This window comes from Pagrus pagrus (genome assembly GCF_965226575.1).
Source record: "Pagrus pagrus genome assembly, chromosome: 6".
In the NCBI taxonomy this organism is placed as follows: domain Eukaryota; kingdom Metazoa; phylum Chordata; class Actinopteri; order Spariformes; family Sparidae; genus Pagrus; species Pagrus pagrus.
Genome location: NC_140190.1, coordinates 26,384,976 through 26,411,086, shown reverse-complemented (window position 1 = coordinate 26,411,086; position 26,111 = coordinate 26,384,976). Strand labels below are relative to the sequence as shown.

General features: G+C 40.1%; 1 protein-coding gene across 7 annotated transcripts in view; it reads left to right on the top strand.

Annotated features, from left to right (window-relative positions):
* The window catches only part of LOC311258636 (ephrin type-B receptor 1-like), a 107,149-nt gene that overhangs the window by 55,584 nt on the left and 25,454 nt on the right, over positions 1 to 26,111 (top strand). For 4 of the 7 annotated variants that reach the window (XM_084355102.1, XM_084355100.1, XM_084355099.1 and 1 more), the window contains exons 7-14: positions 2,335 to 2,597; positions 6,328 to 6,403; positions 7,741 to 7,865; positions 17,991 to 18,156; positions 18,554 to 18,659; positions 20,926 to 20,987; positions 21,098 to 21,295; positions 21,651 to 21,743. In XM_084355102.1, the coding sequence (XP_084211228.1) occupies positions 2,335 to 2,597; positions 6,328 to 6,403; positions 7,741 to 7,865; positions 17,991 to 18,156; positions 18,554 to 18,659; positions 20,926 to 20,987; positions 21,098 to 21,295; positions 21,651 to 21,743 (1,089 nt within the window). The remainder of the gene's footprint in view (positions 1 to 2,334; positions 2,598 to 6,327; positions 6,404 to 7,740; positions 7,866 to 17,990; positions 18,157 to 18,553; positions 18,660 to 20,925; positions 20,988 to 21,097; positions 21,296 to 21,650; positions 21,744 to 26,111) is intronic. The other 3 variants (XM_084355105.1, XM_084355104.1, XM_084355101.1) reach the window with 1 other exon arrangement.

The window sequence follows — 26,111 nt, the reverse complement described above, 5'->3', positions numbered from 1 at the left end:
ATGCCAAGGTTGAACATCCATTTCATTTCAACTGCTCTTGTTCCAACATGTCGTGCGAGTGTGTCGGTGCGTGTCGTGGGTCTTGTGATGTGTGCAAACAGTCAAGGAGAAGTGAACCCGCTAGGTTTAACCTTGTGAAAACTCTGGGTGTGTGTTTAAGGCTCAATATAACACCCTGGAATACCAGAGTCTCTCCTCCGATCAAAGAGATGAGCTGACAGAAAAGGGAGAACTGGCAAGAGAGAAACTGACTGACTGACTGACTGACTGACTGACGAGTGACAGACAAAAGAGATTCTCTGGCTGCTGGTGAGCTGTCAGGTCACCTTCTGTCTGTTACAGACAGGGTTGGCTGAAGCCCAAACTCCCTACATCTGCACCAGCAATACTGGCTGGCAACTACACTTGGCAACTTTAGGCAGCCTCGAAATGGCAGAAACAAATATTCGTTTTAGACAAGTTGTTGTCAGTAAAGTAAAAGGGAAGTAATCATCCTCATCCAGGCCAGTGGGCAGAAAAGTCCTGTTTTAGAGTACTCACTCTAAGACATGTGTCCATACCAGACTGTAGACTATAGTCTGTGCAGATAAGATGAATTAAAGGTTCCCAAAATACTCGAGATGATACGAGACAGGATGTTCTCTTCTGTTGCACATGCTGTAAGAAGTGCTGAGCTTTGTCAGATTCATCTTGTCTTTTGTCTGAAAAATAGGGCAGCTAATGATTTTTACGTCTGCCAAGGAGGTTTTGTTTTCATCCGTGTCCGTTTGTTTGTCGGTTGGAAGGTTTGTCAGCAGGATTACACAAAAACTACGGATTTTGACAAAACTTTTTATAGAGTGTGGGTCTTGGTCCAGAACAGACCCCATTAACTGGATAAAGGGACAGATCCATGGATTTTTTCCCACTTTCTCTAACATTGTGAGGGCGTTTTTCAACATTTTTGTTAACTTCCAAAGGAGTAATACATGGATTTTGATGAAAACAATCAGGCATATTTAGGTGTCTGGTATCTGTGAGTGATGCTGATAAATAAAAAACAATTATTCCTCCACATCGTAATGGAGATTATGATTCCATCTGCATTGTGTTGTCGTCCTAGTGGTCGACTGTTAAAGATCTAATGGGTTTGAATTATGGCTAAAGGTGCACTATGTATGTTTGGAGAAGACATTTTAATCAGAAGACAAAGATCTTCATTGACTATTCAGTTTGTTTAGGCATAAAAAATAACACTTTGTTTTCATGGCCGAATAAACCAAATAAACAAATTCAATTCACACTGTTTTACTTTGTTTATATTTGGTGGACCCAGCCACCGGTCTGGTGAACTTATTTTCCTCTGAGAACAACTTGTTTATTCAAAAAAAAAGTCTGAGTTTGTCTTATTACCACATTAATATTGTAAATATTACATTTCTGAATTGAATTTCTTCTCCAAAACGTCATAGTGTTATGAAGTTTTCACATTGTGAAACTGTATATCACAATTTCTGAAAAGTTCACATTCAAATGCTCATTTTAACACAAAGTTATCCAGTTTTCTGCCATAGAAAATGAAGAAAATCAGCAAAACATTTAAATAGGACTGCTGTGACTAAACAGTTGATAAATGGTTTTTACTTTTATGTAAAATCTTTATCTTTAAAGTAGCTTGTAAGCCATCAGATAAATATTTCCCTTGAACTGTAGTAAAGTATAATTGCTCATATTAATTTAACGTATTAAGTTAATGTTATTTCCTCCTCTAGCAGCCCCAGTTTACATATTTATTTCTATACCTTGAACCTCGGGACACAAACTGTAGTATGGTTACTATGTTCATGTCAGTGAAGGGTCAGACTTTCTTATAGAAACGATTAGGTAACAAGACAGTGATACTGCAGCTTCTGTGCAAACAAATGAATCAATACATTTGATATGGTACACTCCCATCATACATTCACATTCATGACAATGTGAGACTAATTTGCCTGCTAGTTGCTGTAATATTATATCAAGCGAAACCCTTTCTAAACATAGCTTATTGCCAACACTCAGTGACGCTCTGCTTACCCAACAGCTTGCTTTGCTATAAAGTAAGCGACATCCTGAAAGTCACGTAACCATATGTAAGCCATTAGCAGGAACTGCTTAATAAAAAAAAACAAATGATTTTCCCATAATGAAGTCTGATTACATCCAGGTGTGGAGGAGTGATTAGCGTGACAGACTCTGAATCTACCTGATTGATATCTGCAGCACGTGTGTGGACAGTTACTGTGTTGTTGTCAGCAAACAGACACTGGAAACGTTTATTTTTACTTCCTTTCACCTCCGATCATCTTTCTCTAGGCGTCCCTTCAGCTCCTCGCAACGTGGTCTCAGTCGTCAACCAGACGACGCTGCTGCTGGAGTGGAATTCACCGCGTGAGACCGGGCACCGTGACGACCTGTCATACAATGTCTTGTGCCGCCGGTGTCACAGCAGCGAGCGCAGAGCGTGTCAGCCGTGTGACGACAGCGTGGCATTCGTTCCAGGGAAGAGAGGGTTAAAGGAAACGAGGGTGGAGATCAGCAAGCTGCGAGCCCACACATCGTACACCTTCGAAATACAGGTTAGTCCAGCAAGCAGCGAGAAATGCCTTTTCTTGTTCAGCATTGTTAAAGGAGTAAATCTGATTGAAATCTTTTTTTGAACATCACACACTTAACTGCCATCAAGCTTGAAAGGGTTTCTCTGAAAAGTCATCCTGCCTTTTTCAAGGACGGTGGTTCAGTAGCTGTAGTTAAGTTTGAATTCACATCAGTTGCGATGGAGTCACAACATCATAATCAAAGACCTTCTGAAACCCTTCCTGAAGCATGAATCACTCTGTTCTGTTGATCTATAAAGAAACATGAATACACACATGATTCTCTACAACACTATTCTCCTTCATAGCACAGTATTTGCAAAGTGACTCTTCCATTATGCTGGATGTCAATGGACTTCATTGTAACTGCTGTGAATCCAGGATATCTGCAGCTCTATGAAGAAGCAAGTAAAGAACTTTACAGAGCGACCTTTCAAGCCTTTAAGCGGAGAGTATTGGAGAATTATTTTGATTTATCACACCACTAGTGACACGATGTTGAAGAAAGTCATTTTCTCATTTACACAATTCTCCAACTTTGTAGAAGTTCAAAGTTGTTGCTAAAAAATTTAATTTTACTTTAAAGGGACCGTTCAACCCGAATCAAAAATACTTTTTTCCCCTTACCTGTAGTGCTATTTATCCATCTATATTGTTGTAGTGTGAGAGATATCAGAGATGTCTGTCTTTAAATATGATGGAACTTATAGGATTTACTTATTTTTACAGCACCAAAAAATACATTTTAAAAAATGGGGACCTGGCTACTAAAGATAATCCACAGACCTTGCTGTGAGAAGTTTCATGTAGGAACTATTTTCTATTAGAGGCTAGCTAGCTAATGTTAAAGCTCAGCTGAGAGCACCATCAATGTTTACATGTCACAAGCGTCTCGTTAACGATCGGATGCATTCTTCCTTCTGTGCAGTGCTAAGGCTGGCGCTTTGAGCAACACAAGCTGACTGCCATCCAGCTCCATCACACTGAGACAGCAGACATCTTTTCAGCCCTCACACTCAAACAATCCAGATTGATAAGTAGCAGATAAAAAGCAGAGGAAAAAAATGTGTCTTTGATTTTTTGGGTGTACTGCCCCTTTAAACTAAACCATAAAAACTATACTAAACATTCACTAAAGACAACCTTGGTGCTGAATGTGTTGTCGACTCCTGTTTCAATATGCAAATAGCTGCCAGATTCACTGTGATGTTCAAGGATACTGAGGCTACATAGATTCTTCCTGACATCGGGGCTTTTATGCACAATTTGCTGTTCTATCATGTTCTCCACACCACAAGGCCACCGTGATGCCTAGTACGAAGGTGAACCTTCAATCTTATGCCATCGGCTTCCTTTACCATCGCTTTAAATCAAGGTGACCTGCATTGTAATTGTACAGGGAAGGAAGCATGTTACTGTTTTTCCCCTCATGCAGTCCTGGATTGAGAAAACTCATCTTCATTTCTAAATGTGGCCAAAACTCTCCTGTTGGTTTAAAGTCAAGTTGACCTGTTAATAACCAACAGGATGTCTGCACAACATAATATATTATTCTTCGCCAGATCTACTTGATAGTTTGGCATAGATAGTTTGGATAGTTGATCTATTTTGAAAGTAGTCTGTTGTGGGACGGACAGATCAATAATGATGTATGAATTAATTACTAAAACATTGACATGGTTATGAAGTGTTGATTGTGAAAGTATTGATTGTAATACGATGTGTTTACTGAAGGCAGCCGTCTTCACAAACAGAGCTGAATGTCCATGGAGGTATCCATAATTTGTCTAATTATTTCCTGAATTAAATTATCCAAATGAAAGCACAGACGAAATTAAAGGTAGCGTCAAAGTTAGGTTTCATTTTAAAGACCTAACAAAACAAAATGTATTTTTGATGGCAGAATTATCTGTGGGTAAAACCTTTTTTATATTTTGGTAAAACTGATATTTTAAATCCTCAGAAACTCAAGGAAAGGAAAAACACAAAATAAAAAGTGAAATGATAATGAAACAAACATAACAATATAAAATTAAAGCTTGGAGTGAGCCATTAAGCTAGCCTCACTAATTACCACGCCTTTGTTAAATGATTTGTTATGACTAAAGATGCTGTTTCAACCGTCAAAATGATTAACTGAGCCCATGACAAACAATATGTGACAGCTAATTAGGTGGTCTGTAAAATGCACCGGGAGCCTGCTCGTGTCTTTGTGTTGGCGAGATGAGAAAGACGGTGAGACCTTGCAGTTTCAACAACACATTGGCACTGGCAGCAGAGCTCCTACACTGAAATGAAAACCATCTCAATGTAGCTGATAATTGACTCTTTGTTCATTCCCTCCCCTGAACAGTGATTTTACTATCACAGCTCAGCAACCGTTACTCTGCACGGCAGGTCTGTTCAGCTTTGGATTTCTTATCATGCCAAAACAAAGTGGCTGTAGTAAGAGTGATAACTCCCTTTATGAACCGTTATGAGGGTGTTGTATATTTACCCTTTTCCAAATCTAAAAACATAAGAGCAAAAGTATAAGAACTTGATTATCCACTGTATTTTTAAGTTTTACTGTCAAATGCACTAGTTAGTATATCTAGCTAACTAGCTTACGGGCTATGGTAATAAGCTAACCCTGTTTCACTTCAGAAGTAGTATTTCATATTTTATATTATTTAACTATTGGTTACCTAAAATAACCCCTCCATAATGGCATATCCTTTGTGCACTATTTCCCTACTTTGTGTCCTGCATGCTACTAGTTTTCCAAACTCATCGGTTAGCTCTCTTTCTTTGTCTTGTATCTTTATACTTCTAAGGTGCAATTGATAAGAACTAGCCACCTGATGTATTTATATTTCAAACAAATAGGACACAGTATATCACCAGAGTAACCGCTAACTGCTGCTTACTGTAGATGCTGTCAGCTAGTAAGCTCAGTTAAACGTGCAGCTAGCAGCGGTGTTAACTGACTCTGTCCGGACTAGGAGCTCGAAACACCAAGGTACCAGGTGGCTACAGGTTAGCTGGTTCTCATGCTAACCTTAATAGGCTACCTTTCTCTGCAACACAATACAAAGACATCATTGACATAACATTGAAACACTTAGGCCTATTTCTTCACATTCTGTTGATAATTCTAGTTCATTTTTCAAAGTTATAACCCAAATATTCTTACTCATTTCACCTTTAAACATAGTGTTTGACAATATTAACTCTCAAACATAAAATCCAACCTCTGTCTTTGTTGTTTAAGTGTGTAAGCTAAGCGGCTAAACAGGGGTTATGTTAAATTAGTAACTTCAACTTGAGCTTTAGCCTCATTCTTTTAGCACAGTATCATGTATGTAGCCTTTGAGTGCATATGTAAGATCCATTTACAGGGTACTCCTCGTACAATGAGTTGGCTGCACTCAAAAGCCAAGCCAAAAGCTTTTTCCCTACTCGTTGACCTTATATTAGCTTAATCAGCTAGCTAGCTACAGCTGTTTAGAGTCTGCTAGCTACATTTCAGTTGGCTAGAGTTGAGAAGCTGCCTTTTTTATTTTTTCCTGAAATCAAGTGCCCATTATTTTAAGATTTATTATGAATTTTGAGGGTTTAACCAGCTGCCTTTACACTGCATGTGCCGTGCGAGAGCAGAAAGCGTGCAGGCCTAGCAACAGTAGCTGTCTGTAACGTAGAATAGCTGACCGTTACACTTTGTGCTCTACAGGCCGTCAACGGAGTCTCCAACAAGAGCCCTTATCCCGCCCAGCAACTGTCAATCAACATTACAACCAATCAGGCCGGTGAGTAGGGAGCGCAAAGCCTGTGTGTGCGCGTGTGTGTACACACGTCTGTGTATATGTGTGTAAGCATACCCCGGGGCACAGTGGATTATGCTGGCTAGGGGGATAAAGGAAATTGAGCTACAGCCTTTTAATTCATAAAACATGTTATAAGCTTGTCATCTCTCTCCCTCTGTCTCTTTTTCTCTCCCCCCTTCTCTGTCTTTCCTGCACATCCACAGCTTTCATCCTGTTTTCCTCTTCCCCCCTGCCTCTGCCTCAGTTCTCTCTTTCTCGCCTTTATCCCCTCCCTGCCCTCCTCTCTCTGTCCCCCTCTCGCTGCCTCTGACAGTGTAATTCTTAGAGACTATAAAGTGAGCTGAGTTACTGCTCCATCAATACTTTATGGAGACAGACACAAGTGATATTTCCACCGTTACCCAAATTTAGATTTAAAAGCTGCTTTGCTCTGATGGAAAACACATCATTTACCTCATCTACGCCAACCCCGGCTCATTCCTAATCGAAACATGATCCATTGTCACCCCGCTGCTTTCTGAGCGCATTTGTTACTGCTGTCGGAGGGAAAAACTCTCTTATCCTGAAATCTTTTAGGACTCAACAAAAACTGATTTATTTTCAGGTTGACTGCACTGGGGGGTTTAAATTATGCAATAGGTTTTAGCGTATTTCACGGGCCCTTAGGATATGAAACTCACTCGACATATAGAGAACCCTGTAAAATGTCAATTGTGGGAATATTAAAAAAGACTGTGGGGTTTTCAGGCGACAGCTCGCTCACGCTGTCAAATTATGACTACAGAAGATGCATGTGGCTTGTGAGGTATCACCACGGCATTTACTGAGGATTATGGCAGTCCCATGATATTTCTTGTGACTCTGCTGTGTCAGATGCATAAAATCCCCAATCTCAATATAACTTAGATCAATTTGATAGTTGTTACTGGTGCGGCGTCAATCTCCATGTCTTGATTTTTCTCCTCTCTTCACTCTATGCTATCAAGTAAAGTACAAATGTGATGAAAACCATCTCATAAAAAGATCCCAGAGGCAAAACCATGAAATATATTATAGCCAACAGCTTCTAGTTACTAAAATTATGGGTAAAAATGCATTACAGGCATAACTCTTGTTTTCCCATCAGTGACAAGTGCAGTAATTTGTTTTCATGAGCCTGGATGAGGAAACATTTTCCTCCTTCGGGTGTAAATAATCCTTGGCAATATGTCATTACATTACACACTATATTTCCATATTTATGGTGTTTAAGCATGCTGGAGAATCTTTTAACTGCCTAATTGATTGTGCATTTTTTTGTGTGTATGTGTTTTTAACAGCTCCCTCAGTAGTTCCCATAATGCATCAAGTGAGCTCAACGAGCCGCAGTTTCTCGTTGTCATGGCCACCGCCCGAACAGCCCAACGGAATTATCCTCGACTACGAGATACGATACTATGACAAGGTAGAGTGGGATGATAAATGTCTGTGAGTGTTTGTGGGTGCTTTTTGGTGTTACGGTCACAGCCGGTAATCTGTTAGAGTTGATCAATATCAACTTCATCTAAGTCATCTGTTACCAGGACGGCTGCTGAGAAGCTGCATCGGTGTCACTGATACTCAAATACTCGAGCTCATAATAACTTAAATCAAAGAGGGAAAAACTATTGCTGGTATGTTTATTTACAAAGTGTCTGTCTACACCAGATGATGAATGAACACTTTGGACTGAGGGCAGCGATACCAAATCTCATGTACTGTATGTGCTTTAAATAGGAAGTGAGGAGCTCCTTAGCTTAGCTTAGCTTAGCTTAGCAAGAAGACCAATCCAGTCCAGTGGTGAGAACAACTGCCTTCCTTCACCTCAAAGGGCAGGAGCATGGTCCATGCAAGTATGCATTCACAAATGGCACGCAAGATCGGTTTCATGCTTTGTCACCTTTTTAGTGTTTTACCTGAAAACACTCACAAGCGCTAGCTGCAGTGTGAGCCTTACAGCCTGTGAACGCTGTAACATCAAGCCAATTTCCCAAAATGTCAAACTATTCTTATAAAATTTGCCTCGTTGTAATTCAAGTCCAACAGCGGGATGTTTTGACAAAGTGAGACACAGCGACCAAAACAAGTTGATGCTTCTGTTTTTTGAAAACAACATTTGATAAAACTGGATTGTCACAATAAAACTGTCTCAAAGGAACATTAAGAAGAAACAAGAAGAGAAAGCTGACCCCTCATGTTTGGGTTCATTTCTGTTCAAAACAACCACAGCTGACGGAGTTTGACTAAGCTCATTCATTTCTTTTCTCTTCCGTCTGTGCAGGAGGCACAGCAGTACACGTTCCTCCACACACGGCGTGTTTGTTTACTACTATGGTCATGGGAACGCTCTGATTAGCTATATGTGTCGTCCCCTGGAGGACGGCTGTTTGTTACCTCAACTGGTGCGTAAGAGCGCACATGTTCAGTGGGGACACATGTTTGTGCCAGCTGGGCCAGGAGTTGTCATTTGCATCTGCACACTTGCGTGAACCATGTGTCTGGCCTAAGTCTCAATAATTAGAGTAATTTATCTCTTTTTTCCTGTCATCAATGTGACGTCCAGACAAACTGCAGTGACTTGAAAAAAAAAAGTCAACAACCAGCACCTCTTGTTGTTACTCAGTTACCCAGTGTTTGTATTTGATATAATGTTTCACTGAGCTTTAGAGGTGCTGGTGAAAAGATTTTTAGATCTTGACAAAGCTGGCCTCGTTGTTTCTTCCTGTTTCGAGTGTTTATTCAACTAACACTACCTGAACACTCAGTAAATGTGGTTCTTGTAATATTACTTTTGTTATTATTAAGTACAAATGGTTGATAAGAATTAGAAACGTGATGATTAATGAAGTACAGCTAAAGACAGAGACATGTCAACATATTGTTTAGATTTATAATTCTCGTGCCTGATGGCTGGTAAAAAGTTCACGCATCATCGTTGATACAATATTATTTCCTAATAAGTCTGGATTCATCTTTGAGCCACAGTGCATGTATTTCACAGAGCCTTCAGTCATACTGACAGGATTTTACAGTGACGGAAGAGCCTCTCTTTATTCCAGCAGATGAATTGTTGATTGTAGTCGTGGAGCGAAAATGAGCCTTCATTCATTAACAAGTAGCTACAGTGGGAGTTTGACAAACGGTGAGACAAAATTACCTGTACTGAATTCTAAAAGAAAGATTTATTGAATAATTAAAGAAATTAAACACTATATGTTTCTTACATGTGCAACTGATAAAATAGTTTGAGACACTATGGCTTCATAAGCAGTAAAACGACAGAGTACGATTAAGACCTGTGAGCTCATGAATGTCCAATTAAATCAACTGTTTAATTAATTAGGTAGAGAAAAGGTAGAGAAAAGACGCCATGCAGAGCTTCATTAATAAGACGATTATCGACAGTGATTAAGGCGTTTTCAGACCTGTAGTCTGTTTGCTTTGTTCTAATTCAGGACCTAATTTGACACAACTGTTGCTCTTTGGTTCATTTGTGACACATTCAAGAAAAATCCTGAGAGCTGATGCAGGAAACCATCCATTCACCGAGCATTGGATGTTTAGGATCTGTCTGTACCATCCAGTCTGACTCAATGGATGTCGACTGTTGGCCATTGGGTTGAAAAAAAAAACAGGTTGTGTTCTTCTGCATTAGGCTGAGAATGGCAAGTTACACGAATGCTAACCTGGTTGCTAACGATACGAACAAAAAAAAAACACACTTGCAGTTACCTTTTCTTTTCTGAGGATTTAGCCATTTTCATCAGGCCTGGGTCAGAGTAAAGACATCCCTCTGCCCAGCAGCATCTTCCAGCTCGTTCTGGAGGATCCTGAGGCCTTCCCAAACCAGATAAGATTTATAATCCCTTCAGCGTGTTCTGGGTCTGCCCTGCAGTGTCCTACCAGCTGGACATGCCCAGAAAACATCCAAAGAGAGGTCCCCGGGAGGCATCCTGATCAGATACTCAAACCACCTCAGCTCCTTCTAATGTGAATGAGCAGCAGGCTACGCTGAGCTCCCTTTAGATGTCTGTGGTCCATTTTGACCACTTATATCCGTGACCTCATTCCATAGGTGAGGGTTGAAACATAGATCGACTGCTAAATTCTCAAAATGTAGAATTACTGTAGTTTGATAAATGCTCACGTTACTGCTGCTCCTGAATCCACTTTGTCATGGTTGAGGAGTTTGTGCTTCTCCCAGACCTTGAATGTCTGGTTAACCAGTACTCCCTCCTGGATTCAGACCTGGGAGGGAAACTCACCAGTGAGCATCTGGTGGCCGAACCTTGACCCATGCTTGGTCAGAATAAAGAATTATATCAACCTAGGTGTGCTGACTCCTGGTAACGTTACCTTTCTCCGTCTCTGAACTTTGTGTTTGACTTCTCTTCTGTTGATGAGCTGTGGTTCAACATATGTGTTGATTCTTATCTGCTGAATTTCCTATTCAGATCTAAAGAGAGTTGGAAATTGAATAAGACAGATTCCTCAGTGGAAACAGTTGTTGTTTCGCCTGTTTTGCATGTTTTGCAAAAGAGAATTAAATGTGAATGTGGTGGTAACAAATTTCACTTCGCTTCTCTTTTGCTGTGTCTGTCAACATCTTTAGAGCACTGGAAGATCTTTCTATTTCCCTAGCTGAATCACTTAGACAGGACTAAAGCACCAATTTATCTGCTAGTGGATGCTGTTGAAATCAAAAATCCTACCACTCTGCTCTGTGAGGCTGAAGTAATTAAGCCTCCAGCTATCCTGTAGTGGACAAGTTCCTAATCTGTGTGTACCAGGGGACTAAGGCACAAAACACTTCACCGCCAGAGTCCAGTGATCAAACTAGCTTGCATAAAGGAAGTCAAACCCGGGGCACCAATGAGGGCCTCTGATTCAGGGGTGAAACATGCAGGGCCGGATTGCTTTCCCATCAAAGGCTGTTGCTCTAGGAAAGAATAAACTCCACAGAAAGGACAAACCACGGCTGCATATCTTGTCTTCTTTGTAATTCAGTCAGTGGGAAGCACAATACATTTGGAAACGGAAAGTTTAATTAAAAGCATATCTATCACCCAAAGCTAAGCATAAGACTATCCTCATCTTTTCTGAAGCTGCGCCAACAGCCACAAATACAGATAGACTTTCGCTGCAGACAGATTAAAAACAAAGAGCAAAGCACCTACAAGGGATTGTGTGAAATACACCAGAAAGAAGCTCCTCATCCACAGCCCACATTTGAGTCCCTGCCATCTTCCAATCCTTTTAACAGAACTGAGGAAAATGGTTTTGGGCATTTTTGGGGATACAATTTCTTGTCTCTACACTTATTTTGTCTTCTTAATACATACTGTCAGCGGGTTGCTGTTTCTATAGCTAACTAAAACTCAGAGATACAAACACAGCTACAAACTTTAAATGCCCATGACTCTTGTCAACTCTTTGCCTTATCTGTTCACTTTGATAAAAACACTGAAGCACAATCCTAAAGTCCATGACTGGAGAGGGCTCACTCACAGATTCCAATTTCCCAGCACAACATGGTATATGGCTATAATTTCACTGTGCTGCATAAAGGAAGGAAAAGAGAGTGTGTGTTTGTGTGTGTCGTTTTTATTGTTCTGGTTGTTATCGAGTCTCTCGGTTCAGTGTGTGTTACATACTAATATGCAGAGGTGGACAGAGTACACAACTTCACTACTTGAGTAAAAGTACAGATACTCCTTGTCAAATATTACTCCAATACAAGTAAAAGTAGCTTAGACAAAATATTACTTAAGTAAAAGTACTAAAGTATTTGTTTAAAAAATTACTTATGTAAAAGTATTTAAAAAATATCTCAGGAAATACAGGAAAGGAAAGTAGCTTAATGTCATTATACAATACACTGATGCGATTCTGCTACAGACGTGTTTATAGCTCAAAAATAAACAAATAAAGGCAAGAAGCCTCAGAACACAGACTCAGCTGCATTCACCAACACATGAAATATATTGCAGACAGCTGTGGTCAGTTCAGTATATTTTTGCATCTGACATCCATGCTTTCTCTACATAAAAAAGATGTAGAAGCAGGCACTACAAGAACTGATATTGACATTTACAGATAAACAACTTATTGGCTAGTTTACTTTACTTATATCATACATCATAGCCAAAAATGAGCCGGATAACCCACATCAGAGACAGCCGCACCTCACTAACGCGTGCACACCCACTCTCTCTCTCTCTCTCTCTCTCTCTCTCTCACACTCACACACACACACACACACACAGACACAGACACACACACACACACACTCTCTCTCTTTCACAAACATTAAGCTAGCTAACGTTAGTAGCTACTTTACATACCGACGTGCTTTTTCCGGTTGGAAGACGAGTCTTTGTAGTCCGTGATATAATTGGTCGGCGGTAAGCACAACCAACATTTAAACTGAAACGAATCAGTTTTTGTGACAAAAATCTCAAACATGGGTTTGAGATAAGGCCACGGGTGCTCATGACGTAGTACAGGTACGGCAATACGACTAAGACAAACCATACGCGAATCAGCAGAAACAGTTTATTTTCTCTGAATTTTGCAAAAAAAAAAAAAAAATCATCAGCTGACGTAAGATCAAAAGTAGCGAGTAACGAGAGCATCAATAGAAATGTAGTGGAGTAAAAAGTACAATATTTGTCCTTCAAATGTAGCGGAGTGAAAGTAAAAGTATCCCCCCAAAATAATACTCAAGTAAAGTACAGATACTCAAAAACTGTACAGTACTCAAGTAAATTTACTTCGTTACTGTCCACCACTGCTAATATGTACATCCTTTAACCAAACTGAATACAGCACTGACATGGTTATATAAGTTATCATACGTTTACTGTTGCTGTGTGCTGGTATGTGCATTTAGTATGCAAAGTATAATCTCGGTATCCAACAAGACTTTTAATCAGATTATAAACCCTTAAAATGGCACAATTATTTACATATTGTATGCAAACCATGCTCTTTTCTGTCTTGCTCTCACATGAGAGCTGCTACAACAAATCAATGAATTGTCAATTATTCAATTATTGCCAACTCATACTCCAGCTTCTTAAATGTGAATGGTTTAAGTGGTTTAAATGTTCAATACATGCAGATCCAGTGTCTAGTGTAACAGAAGCTGGGTCAGAATTATCTTTGTTGCTAATTTTCTTTCCTGAAATATGATTCAGTGAGATCTTTCAGGGCTCATTAAGTGTAATTCCTCCTAAAAACATGTTGATCAAAGAACAATGTTTGCAGTTTCTGTTTCGCAGAGCTCTCTCACCAAAGCTCTCAGTAGTCCAGATGTTAACCATTGACTGTCTTTCTTAGAAAAACTGCACAGTGTTCCTTGTTAAAGTGCAAATCATGCAAATAGTTACTCAAATATGTGATGCCTCTCTTAGAAGCAAAGGCACAAGTAGTGTGATATTGTTTTAGTGCTGTAAAACTTCTTAGGAAGGGGTCCAGGTGATTATATTGGCTGTACAAAGTGTCTGAATTTGTTATTAGGAGCCATGGTTTAGATCCACTTTCCTACCAACTGTTCACGATGGGTTTCATTCAACCATGAAGACTGTCTTTCCCTAACCTCAGCTGCAGAGATGGCAAATCAGAAAACAAAATCCTGCAGCCATTAAAATACATCTTAAGAGGCAGGGCACTGCGTGGGGATCTGCAGCATCCTCAGCATCCCAACTTCTCTTAGTTTTTGGCAAAAAGTGAAGTTCCAGGGAAAGATAGAGAAGAGCAGAAAGAAGAAGTTGAGTTTTTGCCTCTCAGAGAGCAATTAGAGTGAGTTTAGGATAGAGTGAAAAGAGCTGCAGTCACTGTAGTGTCGCTGCCGTCTGACAGTCACAGATAAAACCCTTACTTTGTCAAAATCAGGGCAGCGACTTCACTTATTTGCCGCTGCCTTTTACTTTAACATTATTTAACATGGAGGCCAATTAAGACCCGGAATCAAAAGCTGACAGTTTGTTCTTTCATTGTTTCAACTTCTTCCTTGATACATATCTTAAGAAGGCATAAATTCTGAATCTTACACTGTAGACGAGCCAACCACATAAAGTGACTAATTTTAGCTCATAGCTTCAAGTCCTAAGGGAGCAGTTTGATAAGCCTGGGCAGCGAGAGAGGACAGGTTTTTCTTCCCAGACAGCTGTACCGTACCTCCTTTCCTGATACTTTGTCATTTCTCCACCTTCATTCCCACCATCTCCTCCTCCATCCCTCCCTCACCCATTCCTCCCCTCATAGCCACTCTATTAATAATGAGGTTTTAATGTAGTAAATGTGATATGGCACAGGGAGGCAGGATTTTTACCCACTACTTATCTCTGGCTAACAGACCTTCCCCGATGGGCTGCCCCCTAACCTCTCACTGTGGCGAGCAGTGCTCCCCCCCTCACTCACACCTCCACATCCAAACCCCACCCCAACACAATACCTCCATTTCCCACTTCAGAATATATCTCTCTACTGTATATCTTATTCTGTCCCAGCTTTTAGCACTGCAAACTCTGTAGTTGTCCTTGTGTCGTGTCCTAATTATGACAATAGGAGTGTGGCTGGTCGTAGAACATTATATTAACAGTCCACTTAAAGAAATTAGAGCTGAAGGATGCTAAATGCAGTGTATCAAGGTGCTGGATTAACACAGGATTAACACTAATGAATGAAACAAGACATGTCACATCATAATAGTAACAAAAAAGATATACACAAGCAGCAACAAAAGGGTTTAAGACCAACAAGGGGGAGAAGGGTATTTGGAGGGGAAGGTGGTGGTATTGTTACAAACCACAAGGCTGCCAAATGAGTGAATGCAATTCGAGTCCGTGGGGACATTTCCAGACGTTCTTTGCGGTGACAAAACTGGGTGTTTTTTAAGGAGACCAAGGGACATTTGTAGTTGTTTATGTGGCAACCAAAGCTGGCTATTTTCACAGGAAATTGGACCATCTCCAGCCGTTTTTGTGGTGACAAAGCTGGGTGTTTTTTAAGGAGACCGGGGAACATTTCCAGCTGTTTTTGTGGCGAACAAAACCGGCATTTTTTCATGGAAAGTCAGACCATCTCAAGCCATTGTTGTGGCGACCAAATCAAGTATTTTAAGCCAAACCATGATGTTGTCCTAGCCCTAACAAAGTGTGTCTAAACCCAAGCAGAGCACAAGTGCAGCGTTGTTACAAGAGAGAAATAGAAAATTGAACCTAAACAAGTTGCAACATAAAAATTGTTAACTTATCTGTGGTTTTGCAGAAACTAACAAATGATTCTGGCGTTTGTGTTTTTTCATAACCCTCTCTCTTCCTCCATCTTTCCACCCCCAGCCCTCCCTCTGTTCCTGCTCCTTCCCCTCCTAAACTCTCCTCCTCATCACCATCATCTCTCTTCTTCTCCTCATCGCTCTGCCGTCGATCCCTCCACCTCCTTCATCCTCATGGCATGATTCCCTCCCCCCTTCCTTTCATGCCGTCATCACACCATATCTGTCGTTCCCTCTGGACCATTTCGACTTTGCCGCAGTAGAACCTTTTTATCTGTAAGAAATTGGTCAGAGGAAGCGCAGAAGGAGGGCATGGAAAGATAGAGGTAAAAGGTTGTAGCCTTCGGTTTATGAGATAGGCATGATAGGTCTGATGCCTGATTCACCTCAGGTGGAAGACTGGGCAAAAGAAAGAATGAAAGCTCTGGTAGATCTGTCTCTGTGGGCAAGAGCTAATTAACTGTATTATCCATTTGCTATATTTTAATGAGCTGGAGTAAAGAAAGGGTTGAAAAGAGCAAGAAGTCAAAGAGGAAGGGGCTGCAGAGATGTGTGAAGAAGATAGTTGTGGGCAAACTGACTGAGGTATGAGGTGGAAGAGGGGCTCCAGAAATGAGAAGAAAGTGATAAAGATGATGAAAATGACAGAAAAACACTTTCTATTTTCCAGCTCCATGTGTCTGCATTGCAGATAGTTTTGGCTTTAATCTTGCCTTTTTGCTGTCACTACCCGAGTAAAATGGGAGTAAATGAAATTCTGTTTGTGCTGCGCAGAACACTGAAAATTGACATTTACAAAATGTAATTGCAAATGTGTCTTTCTAGAAACAATGACCCACTATCTCTGCAGAATTTACTGTTACCAGTGTTCACTGAGACAACTTATTCAGTAGAGAGAAAACTTTTCACACTGAAGTCTGCAGATTAAAGTGAAATTGACAATATTTCTGCAAAGGGTTTTTTGATTAGAACAAGCTGAGTTGAATCAGATGAATTTGTTTATGGGGTAATGACATGGATTATATGTCATTCTTGTTTTGCTGACCTACTTGAGGTCAACCCAATCCGGAGAGTAAATATTGATAATGCACATTTCTGCAAGCCTAAACTATGTTGAGACTTTACATTTGATATGTGCAACTTTCTTTATGTTAAATTTTCAATTGTGTTGTGACAACACTGTCCTTGTGCTCTTGTTAGGTTTAGGCACAAATACTTGGTTGGGCTCAGGAAAACACGTTTTGGCTTGAAATACCTGGTTCTGTTGCCACGAACATGGCTGGAAGATGTCCCGATGTGTCATTAAATGTTGAAATGCTGTCTTAAATGGTGGTAGATACAAATTGAATGTATCTATAGTTTGCAGAAATGTACAATGCCAGTATTTTATACTGGCGACTGGGTGGATGTGGTCAGAGGTGCAACAGAGTTAAACTTTAAGGCAGAGAGGGCAGTAAAACAAATGATTGTCATCCTGGTGGTAACCTGCTGTTCAAGGGTCAGTTCAACCAGACCACAAAAAATGTTTGGTTTTATGTGCAGAGGTTCAGAGATCTGCCCGTTGTGAAACTTCTGCCCCAACACAATGAACATAAATAGATTTACGTAGGTTTAAGTAGAAAATAGTTCCAATAAGTCTGTTCATGGTGAGGGCTGTGGATTATTCTCACTAACTGGGACAGTATATCTGGAGAAACACATGTTCGAAATGTCATTTTTCTCTGCTTTGATCACCGCAAATGAAAATCCACCCCTGCTTTGTGTTTGAATGGAGGCAGATGTCTCAATATGGAAAAATAAAACCAAATCTAATTCCTTAACTAGATAATGTACCACCAGGAGTAAATGTAAAAATGTCTTTAATGATGTTGTTGTACTGGCTCTTTAAGGTGTGGGTAGATAGACAAAGGCAGATAATTCAAGTGTTTGGAGTGCAGAAACAAAATGGAGTTGAAGATACTTGAAATGTCTTTTTTGCTGTTGGCATTGAATGTGCTGGAGATTGGCACATTATTACAAAGATCCCAGATAAATTTGAACTCAAGATGCTGCAGTTACAACTCCTCCTGTCTGAGTGTCTGTGGTGTCACAGTCTGAAAATGGTGAACGTCTCAGTTTGGCCTGAAACTTTGGAAGAATCAATCTTGTCTTAGCTGAAGGCCAAAACTGAGCACTAAATTTAGTCTCTCGTAGTCTGTGACTGAAGAAGTATTACAGTCTGTCTTGGATCGCTGTGAAACATATTAATCTCCCTCTAAACCTCCTCCTCAGTCCCAGACGTCAGTGCTGAACAGTTCAATGGTCCGCAGCGAAACACCCAACGTTGTCCTGGAGGGTCTGAGGCCGGGGACCGGCTACGTGGTCCAGGTGAGGGCCCGGACTGTGGCCGGCTACGGCGCCTACAGCAAGGACATGCTCTTCCAAACACTCACCGACGGTAAGTGGGTGGATGGGTGGGTGGCTGGTTGAAGTGTGTGGAGGTGTGTGTGTGTCGGTGGAGGTTTTTTGGTGGAGAGGAAAGAGAGTGCAGGACTGAGAGAGGAAATTTGAGAGGTTGAGCAAGAGTGAAAATCTGGCTGTGAAGTAATTAAATTCTGCCCTACTTTGTGTGTGTGTGTGTGTGCATGAATTTGTGTGTGCTTGCAGTCATGTAAAATGAGCCTTGCAAATGATATTTTATGTTTGTTAGGGAGAGAGAAACTGTCAGGTTTGTATTTCCCCCTCCAGAAATGCTTAGCTGTGTGTATGCGAGAGTCTCAAAAACTATAAAAAATAATACCTCTCTTTTCACTGTGTGTGTGTGTGTGTCTGTGCATCTGTGTGTGTTTCTGCAGATGAGTATAAGTCAGAGCTTGGACAGCAGCTCTCCCTGATTGCAGGCTCTTTAGTAGGCGGAGTGTGCATCGTCTCATTGGTGGCTATCGCCATCATCTGTACCAGGTAACACATAGGCACACACATACTCACACTCTTACACACAACCCATCTTATACACATGCACCCACACATGCTAACTGGTATCCTAACTGGTAGAGGTAATACCCTGTTTCATATTTGACGTACTTTGAATTGTTGAATTGAATCAGAATGTCCTGAAGCACATGATATGTTTCAGTAACACTCATCATTTTCCTTTTTCTTTTAAATCTGGAGATTTGTCTGTACATATCCAAATGTGTGAAAATCAGACACAAAACAATAAATGATAGGGTTAAAAATCAGGTTGTCTGCAGTGTAAACACCAAGTATCTCAACCATTTATTAGCCATTTTCACAGCAGACATTTTGACTTGTCATACTAGATAAAGCATTGGTGTTAATTGCCCGACAGTGTGACAGTGTTCCAGCAGGCACGGCACCAGGACCCTGAAACTGAAGCAGCTAAATGGAATTCGGCCCTCATCAATTCACAACCTGTGCTTTTCCTTCTGTGACATGTCAAGATGCCTTCTCTGAAATAGGTCTATTGTGACCAAAAGAGCTTTCTGTCACATCTCTGAGTCAGAGCTTCCATCACGTGGGAACAGGTTTATGATCCCCACCGCTCTGTTCGACCATCTGTTATCATGTGAAGCACCAGACTTTGGTCATGTGATGACTGAGCCTTTTCAATGACATCTGAGCAAATGAAATCTGCTGCAGACGCTGTGAGATGCAGTTGAAAGGCAGTAAGTGTAGCTTGAGAATAAAGTTTCACATAAACCAGTGACCTTTTTTCTTTTTTTTACATTTTTTGAGAAAGTCTGGTTGATTTTTGCTTATTTGCATTTTCTAACTATTTATTACATAAAAAACATTTTTATGACTTTGCTCATAACTACTCAAGTCAGCTTTATTTATATAGCACCTTCTATACAGACATGCAGCCCAAAGTGCTTTCCCGAGCAAAATTAAACCAGCACAGACAAAAAAGGGAAAACAACAATGAGCAATTGTTCAAGACTCAAGAACATTATTATTGCAATAATAAAACAATAAATTGTTAAAGGGGTTAATGTTAGTTTACGTTGCCCTAGCTAAGCGGAGGCAGAACGTACATTAAGTCACATCCTTTGGACTGTCGCAGAAAATCAAGTTCTTCACAAAAAAATCCACATCCAGCAACATTAAACAACATGGACAAATCATCCACAGGCTTGTAAAAGGACAGGGGAGGTGTCATTTTTCAGGTCAAGTTACAGTCTGCTCACATTTGGCCCATTTTTTGATTCATACAAAAAAGTGCTCCAAATTGCTAAATGGAGCCCTTTTAAAATATCTAAAAGTGAATAAAACATGTAAAATATACTGAGTAAAATGGATAAAGATAATCAATGTTAGGAATTTTAAAACATGACGAGGCAGCCTGAATAAAAGCCGGGCTAAAAAGAAGTTTCTTTTGAATGAGTTCACAGAGGTGAAGTCCCTCAGATCCACAGGCAGACTGTTCAGAGACGAGGGCCAAAGAGGCTGAAAGCTGACTTCCCATGAGTTTTGTTAAAATTTTATGAACTATAGGAGGCTTCGACAAAAAAGGACAGTGTTTACTATAAGCTCCAGTGAACAATGTGCATTGGGGCGTAAAATCCATGCGAACATCAGTTTAAACCGATTTGCTAGTTTAGAATAATCCTGGTATTTTTTGTAGAGATTTGAAATCACCAACCCACCAGGGACAAACTACTTTTTGTGCAACAATATGCAGCTCCATATTTTATGCATAGACTTTTAAAACATTAAATTCAAATTAAAATATTAAATATGAGTTTTAATTAGAATTTATTGATACCAAAATTCATAATCACTAGAAATCACTAGCTCAATTTTTTAGATTTTACACAGGAACGATTTCTTCCCACAGCAGTTTTAAAGTAGGTCATGATTTTATGAGTTTCTGTGACCCCGTGACCTCTCAGTAGTAACAAGTGACAAGCTGTCTCTCCTGTGCGTGGCATAAGTTGTCTGTTATGAAGATCAGTTGACATATTAAAATAAAACAGTGTGAATTTCTTTAGTTCCAGCCTCAGATGAACGCAGGAAACAAAGGCTGACAACACAGAACAATAACAGGTCACCCAACACTAATGAAGTCCTCAAAGACTTTTTCCTTTCTCAACAGACTACTTTTGACGTTCAGTATGACTATTTACTTTAACTCAGCTGAAGAGAAGACAACCAATTATCATTTCTAACTTTTTTTTCTCTCTGCTTGTGTCTCTGCCTGCAGAAGAAGGCAGTTGAAGGAGAGTGTGTACGGTGACAAGCTGCAGCAGTACAACACAGGAGGAGGTGCGACCATTACTGAACTTTAAATAAGCTCTACCTTCATATATGCTGACGTACACCAAACTTTCAGAACAGTGTTTGTACTTGTTTGCACTTTCTAATTTTCTCCTCAGAGGTGACGCTGAGGCCGGACATGTTCAGTGGTCCCACCCCCACTGTGACCTTTCCCACCCTGTCTGAAGGTCACAGTTCACCAGGGGTCAAGATTTACATCGACCCCTTCACGTACGAGGACCCCAACGAGGCTGTCCGGGAGTTTGCCAAGGAAATCGATCCCTCCTGTGTCAAAATAGAGGAAGTGATCGGATCAGGTAGAGAATACCTTCACTATTACCAGCTGCGACACTCAAGTTATGTGTGTAACGCTTCAATAATTATGATTAAATACTGTAATATACATTATTCTGTCAGGGGCCATTCTGCATCATGAGTGCTTTTACTTTTTGTACTGTAAGTACATTTTGATGCTAATATTTTATACTTTTAATTAAGTGAAATTAAGAATGTAGGACTTCTACTTGTAACAAAGTATTTCAACAGTGTGGTATTGTTGGTTTTACTTAAAGAGGAGCTTTGTCGATTTCTAACCAGTTTGTATCACTACAATGGTGGAAGTATATGCAACTGAACAACTGGTTGATTTTAGGGCTGTTGTATCAACCACAGATTGTCCATCGTCATTTTTGTGTACCCGCATTCATGGACACAGAGAGTATAGACGGACCAAGAGAGGGAGAGGCACCTTGAACTACAAACAAGGTCAATTATGACTCTTTCTGGCACGACATTTTCATCCATGGAGGTTTAATATATGTAAAACCTTTCCCTAGAAAATGCAACTTAATGATTCTAAACTCTTTGTGGAGAGCAGGAAGTCGCAGTGAGTTACCCATCATCAGGAGTGTTTGTTGGTCTAGTGCGGCGCAGTGCCTTCTGGTTGTTGTAGGTTTACAAATTTAAAAAACATGTGCGTCTTTCTACTGCACAGACAGCTCAGTTTTAAGGGCTATCTTTCCAGCAGTGAAATAAGTCTTTAAGTTAAATATATAATATTTCTTCCTCCACTCCAATTATTGCTGTGGCGTTCAGTCTGTACAAGAGCTCTTGCTGTACATTACGATATAAAAAGATATATCACAGTCCGAGTTCATAAACACCATAAACTGCTTCAAAAGCGAATGTCAGAAAAGTATACCTTGGTTTCCTTTAATGAAGACCAGCTGTCACTTGAAACAGCAGACATTTTAAAGTAAGCTAATCAATTTCTTCAGCGGTGCAACACTTTTGTGTCAATGAGAAAGATCTGGAGACGCAAAATACCAATTTATTATTTTTGCTTTATTTTGGTCCTTTGAAGTCAGGAGAGATGTTTTATTCATGCTGAAAACTTTCACCAGAATAAATTAAAACTGTCTTCATGCATTCTCTTTGGCTATCCGAGCTCTCACTGTAAAAATGCTGTGTGATGTTTGGCAAATAGAGAAAGTTGGATGTGAAATGGAGTCCCAGAGCATCCTCTGAAATTTTTTGTAGGGGGGCAGAGTTTTTGCATTTCAGCTGTCGTATGGAAAAAGGGAAAAAAGATGGCAACAAGAAACAAAAAATAAGGAAAAACTTAGCTTAGATCAAGTGCTTTATTTTACCATTGATCACTGAGAACTGAAACTATCCAAGACCTTCAAGCATTTCTCTTCTGCTTTCTTGTCTCAAGGGGATTCAAGTCAGGTAAAACACAGAGTACCAAGATTTGAGAATAAGACAAAATACAGAAAACATTAAATACAAATATGTAAATCACGTGCCAAAACCAACCATTCAAGGTTAAAAATAGGTTCACAAACTGCAGCACACACTAGTGACAGCACGAGATGAAACCAGGAGAACATCCAGCCATCAAGACATTTGCATATTCAAACTCTTTCATCTCTCAGCTAAGTATTTATCACTTCAATCACTGTTGTTATTCCTCAGATCAAACTCGCATCTGTTTATGATTTAATTTGTGTAATGCCTGAAGAAACTATTGGGAATACAAAATACTGGAGAATAACCTCGAGCTTGGCACCAAACATAATAAAATCATTATTTCTTGTCACATGTAGACTTTTAAAGGTGATATTAATGCCTAATGTGGACATTTGCATCAAATTTATGAATAAATTACTTATTCAAGGTCTCAAAGACGTTGGCTGTATGTCAATTCTGCATTCAATTTCGTAATCTTTTTTTGAACAGCCCCAGGCCTCCAAAAGCCAGAGGTTCACTGTCAGTTTTCTTTTGGTACTTTAATTATTTCAGGTTTTACTTCTCTTGTAGCCCTCTCCACAAGATAATTCTCACAGATAAAAACCTCAAATAGTAATATTTCAGCCTAGAAGTACTGGTGGTTTTCTGGGACTCTGTGAATGCTTAGTTGAGAATATGTACTATTGAAATGCACTAAACAGGTCCTGTAATATTCATCTTGGTCTGGTCTTATAACAGGGCATTATGTCAAAATCTAGTTAGAAGAACTTTCTTTTTTAGTTTATATTGTGCTCACATGATGCATAACACAAGTTAAGTAGCCAGAATGTTGGTTTAAAACAATGAAATGAACTAACATTATCAGCAGAATGTGAAGAAACAACAGAGTTAACATTATGTCAAAGACATCTATGTACTGTGTTGCACTCATTTCAACTCAAGTTGGCATGCTAACCAGCTAGCTCCTGCCTGTCCTGTCTCGCAATACCACTTTGTACCTCAAGAGGCGCCTGATAGCCCCCATAGATTCACCTGGGAGATGTATGGCTATGGTGAGTTTGCTACTAAACTCACCAAATGATCACCTGTTTTCCTACTTTTTCCAACACAACCGTTCACTGTCTGAACTCAACTTTCTCTCTTTTATCGAACTATGACGAGCTTAATTACCATGTTAACTCATCGTCAAACACACTTGGTTCAAACGTCTTTCAAACATAAATGAAACCAGAGACCATCTTGCGATGAGGCCACTTAGCCCCACAACTAACTGAGCTACTTTCTAATGGCAGCTAGGCACTGCAGCCAAAGCAAAGACTGTAGTGAGCAGTAATAAGCAGTTGTGCTGCCCCCTATAGTTTTGGAGCCACCTTCGAATTCTGGCCATTTCTTGCAGTTACACTGGTGATGGATGGAATAGCAAAATTTAAATTGGTTCATGGTAGATCCATCATGATTCTCTCTTAAAAGATTATGTCTCGATGCAGGAAACTCAATTATCTGAAATTTTAAACCAAATACTGAGCAGTGTGATTGGCTGTAACAATTTCAATTAGATATGTTCCCATTTTGCTTTAATGACAGCATGTGGTCGAGCTGGCATGGACCATACTTTAAGCTATGTTTTAAAAGCAACAAGTGGTCAGTAAGTAAAAATAAATGTGTACAAATCATCACAAAACATTTTGATGCATCAAATTGCATCGTAGCCCGTTGAATCAGGATTGATTTGAATCATGAGGTGCCTAGAGATTCCCACCCAGACTTGAATCTTTAATGATTAATTTCTGATATTTGTCCTCTACCTCAAACCGTAATAGATCAAGAAATGTTTTCACTCCAGATGATATTCTCTGGGATACTCTTCCCTTTTTTTTCTCCTTGTACCAAAACCAATCAAACCCAAATGGCCATGGAGCTCTGGGTGATAAAGGTCATGAACCAGATTCAGCCCCTCACCGCTGAGAGTGTGTGCTTTAGGCTTTGGTCTGTTGAGCCACTCTCAGAGGCTTCCCGTAATCCCTCCGTTTCTCGCTTTATTTCTCTCACGGGAAGGTTTCTCACCTCAGCCAGAGGTGACAGAGGAGGGATGAAAACGACGGGGAGGCAGGAGAAAATATGAGCCTGGGTGATTGAGATGTGGCCGACTTTGAGCCCTTAAATGGTCGAATCTCTCCCATTTTGCTGCGATAGAATATGAAATTTTATCTGCTGCTCTTTTCCCTCTGTCTCCGACTTTCTTCTTTTGTTTTCTTTCTGTTTTTCTTTGATACTTCCTCCTATCTTCATCTCTCTCTGTGATTGTGGCCCTCTGGTGTTTTAGAGTTTGTTTGCGTATAGAGAAATGTTAAAATAAAGAACCAAGGGGGAAAAAGCAGAACAACAGATTGAGGAGGGAAGATAAAAGAAGAAAGCACCCTGAGGAGAGAGTAAAAATATCTCACCTCACTCTCTCTTGCTCTCCCTCTGTGATAACACCCCTCAATTTTCCTCTCTCCTTATTACTATCACCCACACTGTAAGAAATGTCATTCTTAAAAAGCGCTTTATTTGAATGAAGTCGAGTCCTGGGACACTTTAATATACTACAGCAAGGAGCAATGACAGCTCACCTGACAGGCCACTTAATTTACTTCTACTATGTTTAAATGTACTGTAGATTTAAGATTTTAAAACACAACCATTGAATATTTCTTCTTTTGCTCCATCTTCTCTTAAACCATCGCCACGGGAAGTGACATATCACCTTATCACTCCTCTCTTTGCAAAATCATCCCTCTCCATCCATCCTTTCATACCTCCTTCCCTCTTCTCCCTTATTATCAATACTATCTCATTTCTATCCTTCACCTCATCTCTCCTTTCTTACCCTGTCATCTCTCCATTCTCCTTCCTATTTCTGCCCTCCATCCATCTTTTCTTCTGCTGGTTTACGGCGGTAGATAGTTTTCTAATGAGCAGTGAGATGCGGAGCAGAGATCACAGTGCGACAGGACGACGCAGCCTGTCATCCAATTCCCATCACTCATCCATTATTCACACGCTGATTTTTATCTCAGAGATGAGGACTTTTATTTTGAAGTGATATTCAATTTTCATGTCCCAAAGCATTAGCATACGGCTGCATTTTATTTTGACAAAAGACATCTTTGTCTCCGGCACTGTAAGGACATTTTCTGTGCATTGAACAAGTGCAAGGCATTGAGGTTAGAAGCGTTAGAAACCAATTCACAGATCAACATAGATATGTATAGAGAAAGACACATGAACAAGAGAACCTCTGAGAGCTTTTAGTTTTCTAACATCAACAAAACCCTCCATGTGCACATCAACCATTCTGATTGTGATTCTGATTCTGATTCAACTGAGCAACCGAGGTGA